The sequence below is a fragment of the Prorops nasuta genome, unplaced genomic scaffold (genome assembly GCF_024137725.1).
Source record: "Prorops nasuta isolate Cenicafe-Biocafe unplaced genomic scaffold, Cenicafe_Pnas_1.2 PNAS00027, whole genome shotgun sequence".
Classification (NCBI taxonomy): domain Eukaryota; kingdom Metazoa; phylum Arthropoda; class Insecta; order Hymenoptera; family Bethylidae; genus Prorops; species Prorops nasuta.
The window spans coordinates 1,307,132-1,316,058 of NW_027116824.1; the positions used below are offsets into that span (position 1 = coordinate 1,307,132).

General features: G+C 33.9%; 2 protein-coding genes across 4 annotated transcripts; one reads left to right on the forward strand and one right to left on the reverse strand.

Annotated features, from left to right (window-relative positions):
• Positions 1-1,235: 1,235 nt before the first annotated feature.
• Positions 1,236-4,034, forward strand: LOC136782469 (transcriptional regulator ATRX homolog). Of its 2 annotated transcripts, XM_066741913.1 has the most exons (4): positions 1,236-2,004; positions 2,125-2,835; positions 3,001-3,091; positions 3,157-4,034. In XM_066741913.1, the coding sequence occupies exons 1-3, from the start codon at positions 1,713-1,715 to the stop codon at positions 3,087-3,089; spliced, it is 1,092 nt and encodes a 363-aa protein (XP_066598010.1). In that variant the 5' UTR covers positions 1,236-1,712; the 3' UTR covers positions 3,090-3,091; positions 3,157-4,034. The 2 variants fall into 2 exon arrangements, with proteins under 2 accessions (XP_066598010.1, XP_066598009.1); XM_066741912.1 differs by having other exon boundaries at positions 1,237-2,004; positions 2,125-3,091.
• A 1,387-nt stretch (positions 4,035-5,421) lies between these two features.
• Positions 5,422-8,926, reverse strand: LOC136782440 (uncharacterized). 2 transcript variants are annotated; one of them, XM_066741872.1, is made up of 5 exons: positions 8,816-8,926; positions 7,735-7,931; positions 7,469-7,650; positions 7,174-7,389; positions 5,422-7,080 (listed from the first exon to the last, which is right to left on the reverse strand). In XM_066741872.1, exons 2-5 carry the CDS (start codon positions 7,908-7,910, stop codon positions 6,569-6,571), a joined length of 1,086 nt encoding a protein of 361 aa, XP_066597969.1. In that variant the 5' UTR covers positions 7,911-7,931; positions 8,816-8,926; the 3' UTR covers positions 5,422-6,568. The 2 variants fall into 2 exon arrangements, with proteins under 2 accessions (XP_066597969.1, XP_066597968.1); XM_066741871.1 differs by lacking the exon at positions 8,816-8,926 and having other exon boundaries at positions 5,423-7,080; positions 7,735-8,256.
• Position 8,927: the final 1 nt, after the last annotated feature.

Sequence of the window (8,927 nt, forward strand, 5' to 3'; positions counted from 1 at the left end):
ACGTTAACGATTTCGACCAGACATCGGCAGACAATATCAAATCATTCAAATTCGCCGCTTAAGTTTACGACTTCGTCTGTCTTACATTATGTTTACGTTTACGGCCGCTGCGTCAGTTCCATCGAGTTGTCTGCCATCACCCTAAGCGAAGGATGTCGCACATGTATGTACACATCAAAGTAATAGTATGTGTGCATACAAAGTTCTTCGCGATCGCATCCAAGAGATGGCGTTATGGGTAAAATTAAACTTACGAAGGAACGTTTGCGATCATCAGCACCGCCTACCGACAGGGAATGCCGCTGGACAGTGGACAGCCATAGCCATAACATAACGCAAAAACGCCCATCAAAAAAGAAAGAACTGGTCTGGCTGGACTATGGATGGATCGACTGAATCCTTCAAACCTTTTGTTACCAACATTATGGAAAGAAAAACTCGGGATAATGGCACGGCATTATTTTTCATACGATTTCAATATTTTTGAGCTTGTTGGAATCGTTAGAATTGGCATTGTGTCATAAAAAGCTCGCTTTTTGTTTCGTTTTGCGTTTAAATATTATTAATGCAATTGTTTAATCAATTTAAATATTTTCGTTTTTTGAAAAATCTGGTTTTTTATGACACACTGACACAATGTCTATTCTAAGGATTCCAAGAAGCCCAAAAACATTCAAATTGGATGAGAAATAACGCCGTAGTACTATATTCCTGCATTTTTCGCTCCATAATGTTGGTAACAAAAGACTTGAGAGATCTGATAATAAGATTGATAGGAGAGTGCTCTTTTTGGAACTATTCAAAAAGAAAAATAAAAAATCTTCTTCTATCGAAAGAAAAAAGGTCTTTGAAAAGAAACTTAAAAATGAGAAATAGCCATTGTTCTGTTTCCTTTTTTAAAAGCAAATTAAAAAATGAAAAAGGCAATAGTGATATTTACCTCTTTAGAAAAAGCACTACCTTTGTTGACTTTTGGGTATTTTAAGGAAATAAAATTAAAAGCGGTGAAATTATTGAGGGTTTTATTCAGAAAAATACAGTTTCAAAGAAGAAACTAAGGTAAAAAAAATGACGAGACTGTTGTTTTATCACGGAAGGAAAAAAAAGCTTTCGAAAAAAGCTTTAGTGGAATCAAGTGATTCAACTGGTGATTGGTGGGCCAGTCTGAGAAGTCGATGTGGATTGGTGGAACGTGACGATTTCAAACCGCGAAGGAGAAGTAAGCAGTTGCGAATGTTGCGATAAAAATTGTGTTTATGACTTTCTTTTCATCGTAGAAATTCGGTGTAATGATATCTTAATATAATTGCGGAAATCAATTGTACCTAAGAAAGTAAATAAAATAATCGAAAACCTATAAGAGTACTCTCGGGAAAGAGGAATCGGTAGGGTTGATGGTAAAGCGGGGAGTCGAATTGTGTGACAAATCGCGGAGATTTGGGGCTTAAACGAATAACGCGCCATTCGAGACCAAGCACGAGGCACGAGGCGGCTACTGGGACTTAGACGATACTCAGACCTACTGGAAGTTGAGAATTCGGAACTCTGAGTGATATATAATTGAGATAGAGCTACGTGTGTCCATCCAGCTCAACCTCACGATAATCTCGATAAATTTCTGGATACTACTAGAGTAGGGCCGTCAAAAACCGTTGATAGTTTGATAGTCCTAGATAAATTTTTTCTGGACGAAAATAATAAATTGTGATATTATGGCACGAAGAAGAAATGCCAAGCAAGCAAATTCGGAGCCGATAGAGGCTTCCGCTAATGATGTAGTGTCTCCGATTAAGAAGCTAAAGTCCCAACGTACCGCTGCCGTATCTAAGAAAATGGAAAATCCGGAAGCTCCTAGAGTAACCAGAGCGGGAAAAATTAATAAACAGCCTCAGAACAATGTGGAACCAGAACCAATGAAGCAGACCAAAACGAAAAGCAAAGCGCCTCCAAAAAATGTTAAAGAAACTGTTACAAAGGCGGAAGGTGATAGTACCACGGAAACACGTAATTATTTTTTTTCAAATCAATCATATAATTAAAGTCAAATTTCTTTTGGTTATTTATCATTTTACTATGTAATGAAGCATAATATATAAGTACTGACATTTATTTCTTGTATTTTAGTTGAGGCAAAGCCAAAAAGCAGGGCGAAGAAAGCTGTGGTGAACGATGTGGCTGAAAATGAGCAGCCGTCAGCTCCTAAAAGGAAAAGGGCTGTAAAAAACACAGAAAACCATGTTGAAAATGAGACTGTTCCAGAAAAAAAGGAGCCAAAGAAACCTGTGGCAAAAAAAGCAGTTCCAAAGGAAAGTACAAGGAAAAGGGTTAAAGCTGTACCGCAAGAGGAAGGGGAGGAAATGGATGAAACACCAGCAGTGATTAAGGGAAAAAAAGCTAAAGCAGCAGTACAGGAGGATACTGATGAGATTGAACCAGTTTCAGCAGCATCTAAGGGACGGAAAGTAAAATTGGTAGAGCATGAGGAGACTGAAGAAGTTCCTGTAGTTGTTAAAGGAAAGAGAAAGCTTGGACCTAAATTAGAAAAACCTGCTAAAGCACCTGCTAAGCCACGTGGTAAAAAGAATCAAGCTTTGGCAGAAGTAAATGAAGTAGTGCTAAACGGTAATAAGGATTCTGATAGTAATGAGAATATGGTAGATGCTGAAAGTAGTGTTCCTCAACCTAAACAAGCCAAAGTCAGTAAAACTACAAAGAAAAAAGTAACCCAAACCAAAGGCAATACTTTTGAAACAAGCGAAGCAGAACCCACTGATGTAATCAGTAAACCTTCAAAAGGCAAAGGAAAAAAGGAAATTCCAGAGACGAAATTATCAGGTAAGAAAGCTCGTGGTAAAAAGCCAAATGCCTCTTCTGGAAATGGCAAAGTTTCTGATGAAAATTCGTCACAAAATGATTCTGCTGCTGATGAATCGGAGATTCCATTAATTGAAAGGATTAATGACAGACGGCATAGTAACAATAGTATCAATCCATCTATAGATATTGAAGAAGATGTAAATGGTCATGTCTCTGAAGACGGCTCCCCAACGAATCTGAATAATACTACGCCGGAATCGATAATTTACTAACGGTACATTTTTTTTATTTCTTCTCTATTCTTATAAATACTACTAATCAAATTTTGTTTATTTTCAGTTTTATACTGTTTTCATTTTTTGTGCACAGTATACAACTTATCTGAGAAGGAGTGATTTTAAGCTATTAAGAAATTTTTGTTTTTTCTAAGTGTATCGGAAAGATGATTGCTGAATATTCTGTTGTATTTTACCAATTTCATGATTTCTAGTCCATACTTTTTATTTCTACAGTTTCAAATTTCATTGCAGAGTTTCAACAGGGATCAGAAAAGTTTTTGAAGTTATATTTTATATAATACTAATTGATGTGGAATTAGAGAACATAATTATTTAAATAATCATATTAATCAGTTGAAACAACAAGCTTGCAGAACAAATTAATTGTAATACAGCAACATTTTACGTTTATTTTCTAATAAGTTGATTGTAATATTTAATTATAATTATCAATTATTTTAAAGTTTCAAAGATTAAGACAAATAGCACTTTATGCATATTTGTGTGATAATATTGGTTATTTATGTAAGCGTCTATGTTCTTGTTAGACAGTTGCGTGAATGGGCGTTCATTTTGTCCTTTCACAGATTAAATTAAATTAACACCCTTTTTTGTCAAGTATAAGCAATAAAACAAGCTTCTTTGAATAGCTTGTTTCTAAATTGTCTATCAGTGTTTTATCAATTATTAAACAGCAATGCGTGTTGACTGAAAATTTCATTTATTTTAATCAAATTATCAAAATAGCAAGAACAGATAAACGATTCTTAACCGAGCTTGCTCAATTTCATACTTAAAAGCATGAGGAATAAAGACTAATGCTTTATGTATGTGTGTAGTATTTGTTTTTAAAGTAACGTTTTCATAAACTTTATAAAAAAGAACATTACATTGAATTTGAGAATATTTTGTGAATAATAATAAATTAAAAGATCAATCGATATTTTTTTACTGACCAACAAACTGTTTTTTTTTCAATTTAGCTCATTTTTAAGATTCAAAAGAACTCAAAGTTCGCGGCTTTTATATATCTGCGCAAGCGCATTGCCACCGAAACCTGTGTAAAATAGAATCATTCCTCTTGTCATATGTCAATACTTGTAGCACCTACGAGGTATAGCATCATTTTTGCAAAATATTATTGAAAGAAAATGCCACTTAAGAAATATAACTTTTTATACTTTTCCAAATTGTTGTATGTACTTCTAGACAAGCTTGAATAGGTTACTATATGCGCATGCGTGCCGTATACTGATTTAGTATATAGCACGCATGCGCATACAGTCTCGGCTTTAGGACCGGTATTCATAAAAGAAACTTATTAAACTTAAGAACAACTTGTTAAGCTTGAATTTAAGCTACACTTTCGTTTATTAATCCCGTTCTAGAGAATAGAGATACAACTGTCATCAGTCATAGAAATACGAGACGGTTGCACTTGTTCACAGGATATTTTTTCCTACAAAAATTTTGAAAACAATATGGGTGCATTCAGAACATCCAGATGATACTAAACAATTGACTTGAAACTTGAGGGCCTTGTGAAGCTTGAGGCTCTAATTGTATGGTCTTAACGGGATCCCTCACGCGTGCTTTACCGACAGTTCAAGTCAATAAACAATTCGTTTAATAAAAGTCAAATGCGAAGCTAATTGAACAATAGGACGTTTTTTGGACAATGTGCCAGTCCTAACGAGTCAAACGAACTTATAAACACTCAAATTAGTTGAAAAATAACGCTGTACCATTGTGCCGCGTTCTTGAAGAGAGATTACTTTTGGTTATTTCCACTTCAAGAACGCGGGACAGTGGTACTGGTACAGCGTTATTCTTCATCCGATTTGAGTTTTTTTAAGCTCGATTGACTCGTTAGAATTGGCACCTTGTCATAAAGAAGCCCGTTTTTGCAGTTTGCTTCGCATTTTACTTTTATTAAACGAATTGTTTATTGGCTTGTACTGTCGGTAAAGCACGCGTAAGGGATCCCGTTAAGCGTCTAGATGAAATCAGCTAAGATCAATTGTCCACTTTAACTTTTAATACAATGCTTCACTCAGTTTTCATTTTAAGTATTTATACTAGTTAAAACTCAGTCTTTCATTTATTCAAGATTATTGATGATACCGTTCAAGTTTAAGACCGGTAAAATCTATAGTCTTTAAAAATAAACTTCGATTATGAATCCCGTCCAAAGCCTTTCGAATCTTCAAAGGAAGTATCTTTCTGATAAAACAACCCGATTTTTCAATTTCAACTTTATTTTAATAAAGTATATACATATAACAATTATTTTGTGAACAATTTTATATTTTTTGTATTTTGATCGAATATTTTGAAGTTTTATAAATGAAAATGCTATTCTAATTATTCTAAAACAGGTACTAAAATTGAAATTTGTCTTCAAATGAGGTTTGTTTTTTAAAAACAAAGAAAATAGGTGATAACGTTTTATAATATCAGTATCCATCTTGCTCTTAATAATTTTATATGTATTATGCGCGCGCTAAGATTTATATTAAGTTATTTTGTTTAAAAAACGTAACAATACTAAGTATATATAGTATATATGTGTGAAACATGAATTATAAATTAAGAGATAAAATCTCAGTCTATTCCATTATAAATTTTGCAGTTTTCACATTTATTTGACTTGAAATTTAAACTATTAACAATAATATAAAAATACTTTACATTATGTCTTGGTTCCGAACTTATAAATGAAACTTAAGCTTAGCCAGGCCTTAACTAAGATCAATTATTTCACTTTAACGTCTTCGCAATTCATTTTCAATAGAAATTGATAAGGTCCTGAAGTCTGCCATGTAATACTTAATTTAAAATATTAGTTAAACCAATAATAAAATTAAATTAATTTTATTACATGGGTTTTCATTAGTTTTTAAATGCCTATTTATGTATATCGTAAAAATATGGGGTTAAAAAATATCCCGAAAACTGTCGTTCCACATGCATATATATATATATATATATATGTATGCGCGTATAAACTGGCTAATAGTTGACTTCATACAAGCTGACAGTCGGCTTTACGATACCATTAATTCGCTCCGTGCATTCAAACACTAATATTATAAGGTGAGAGTGTATAATAGTGCCTGTGAATATTACCAGCGCTACCTATCAGTAAATTTGGTCATTTTTGTTGGAAATTTTTCATATACGTATACATTTATACATTCTCACTTTATTATATTAGTGTTAAATGCACAGAGCCAATACTGTGTAACGCCTATTTTAACTCAACTTTAAGTTGACTTTATTTTGACACCAAATTGGGACATCTGCCATCTTAAAGACGGCTTGAAGGTGACTTTCTAGCAAGAAAAAGTTTACAATAGAGTCGACTTTAGGCAACAGTAGTCGACATAAAGTAAAATATAAGTCGACTCTGTGCTATTGGGGAATACAGTGATAAGCTCAGTCTTTGTCTTAAGTAATTGCTAAGTTGAAATTTAAACTTTATTTGGTTGATACATTCCAGCATTATTAATTTCTACTAATACAACAGGTAGTTCTTCAGACTTAAGAGTAGCTAGTGCATTGTTAGATTTTTTTTGCACAGTACATGGGCTTTCATTATTCATTGCAGGATTTTCAAAGTTTACCAGGAAAACTGGTAGTTCAGCTGACTCTAAAACACATGGCTCACTATTCAATTCAATATTCTTTGCATTATATATTTCACTACCACTAATTGGAATTGCACATTTGTTTATTTGCTCAGGAGAGTCACTTTTACTTTCAAAAAGATTTTTATTATTGATAAATGTAGAACCAGCATTAACAGTTCTCGGAAAACAATTATTGAAACCTGTTGGAAGATCGATGGATGGCTTGTCATTCTTATTCATTGTAATTATGGCTTCAGGTATTTCTTCAAAAGTTTCTGACAATTCTTGCGAAGTAAACTCATTTTTATTGCTATGGTTTTCTTCAATATTTTCAGCATTCTCAGTTCTAAATTCTATAAGATCAACACATCCATGAAATTTTAATACATTTAAACATTCATCCTGATATTTATCAGCAAAATTTAGTTTTGTTATTTTTGTATTACCTATGGGTGTGTGTGTATTACACCTTGTTGTGCTTACAACATTAGGAAAACACATTGATTTGTTTATTTCTTGCTTCAACATTGCACCACAAATAAAATTTACATCTATACAAGGATTTGGTAGCTCTACTCTTTCTTCCAATATTTTATTAATAACCTCATCAGAAGTGTCTACAGAAGCAACTGGACCAAATTGTGGTCGACTGGGCAGCCTACCTATAATGGAAGAATTTTTTACTAAACATTAACATAAATATATTAATTTATAAAGCAAAATTAAATTAATCATGCATACTCTGTAGAACATCTCTAGCAATAAAATCTGCAGCCCTTAATAATTCTGCTTTTATTAATAATTCCAATAACATATTTATTGTTGGCGATCTTTTCTTCCCCATAGTCGACACAGCCAACCATTCATCTAAGAGAATTGCAGCTGCATTCCTATTTTGCTTCTTAGCAGCTTGTTCAATCAATCTAAAAAATTTTAAATTCTTTTTTATACTTTAATGAAAAATACTATATTGCAGGTCTATTTTCAGTTAATATATATATGCTTACCCAAAATCTTCACTCTTGAATTTGGGAATTCCAGGATTATCTTCTTTAGGAATAATAATCATTAATTTTTTCCAACAATCAGAAATACTTAGAATTCGAGTAAGTTTATATAACGTTGCTGGATTTAATTTTCTGAATGGCGTATTACCATTAACTGTTTTTTTTTGGATTTCCATTTATTGTAATTGGGTACTAAACTGGAAATGTGACTTGATTAATATTTAATATACTTTATTTCAGTGCACACTTGTGATGCGAGGTATGATTGTCGAATGATGACAGATGACGCCGTTATCACGCCGAGAGAGGAGGGGGAAGAAGGAAACTAGAGATATGGCGTTTTAATTTAGTATACTTTCCGTATACTTTATGTATATTATGTGTATAAGGTCCGGTGTCACAAGTTTTGTTTAAGCTGGATTAAGTTAATTATGCTATATTCTACGTGATATAAAATATAACGTAATTAACTTAATCCAGCTTAAACAAGACTTGTGACACCGGGCCAGGCCCGTATTCATAGACGTCAGTCGAACTCCACTCGAACTCGAAACAGGCTAAAATACTACAGTATGTACATATGTAACGTAAACTGTAGCATTAAAACTTGAGTTGAGTTCGAGTGACGTCTATGGGTGCATTCCAAATTACGCATGAAGCGCATAGAATGTACAGTTTATGTCACATTTATTATAGAATTTAAGTGCTTACTGCGCGCATATGCGTGACTCGGAACGCACCCTATGAATACGGCCCTAAAAGGGTGAGATTCACCAAGTCCGGCTTGGGGCTAGCCGGGGCCCGGGCTAAACTCATACAGCTCATGTAACGGTAACTATATTACTTTAGTCCGAAAGTATACCATATTAGCCCGGCTAGCCTTCAAGCCGGACTTGGTGAATCTCACCCTAAGAGACTTGGAGATAGTATGGTTGCGTTTCAAATTTTAAGCGCTAAGGTAGCGCTATATCATGATTAGTCAGTTGAATCAATTTGACCAATCATGACACGTATTTTACCTAGCGCTACCGTAGCGCTAAAGTTTTGAAACGCAGCCTATGTATACCGACACCAACCGTACCTCCATGGAGTATGTACATACAACCAAACTAAAACGCCATCTTCTGGCGTTGGAACAATTAGACGTAAAGGTTAGCCACAGCACTCACACACAGCCCACAGGTCGGCACAGG

Bases quoted from the DNA above. Each gene is read 5' to 3' on its own strand.
- LOC136782469 (XM_066741912.1), top strand. From the start codon at position 1,713: ATGGCACGAAGAAGAAATGCCAAGCAAGCAAATTCGGAGCCGATAGAG. The intron at 2,005-2,124 runs GTAATTATTTTT...CTTGTATTTTAG, and splicing joins TGATAGTACCACGGAAACAC to TTGAGGCAAAGCCAAAAAGC.
- LOC136782440 (XM_066741872.1), bottom strand. From the start codon at position 7,910: ATGGAAATCCAAAAAAAAACAGTTAATGGTAATACGCCATTCAGAAAA. The intron at 7,651-7,734 runs GTAAGCATATAT...AAAATTTTTTAG, and splicing joins TTCAAGAGTGAAGATTTTGG to ATTGATTGAACAAGCTGCTA. The intron at 7,081-7,173 runs GTAATACAAAAA...TTGATCTTATAG, and splicing joins TAATACACACACACCCATAG to AATTTAGAACTGAGAATGCT.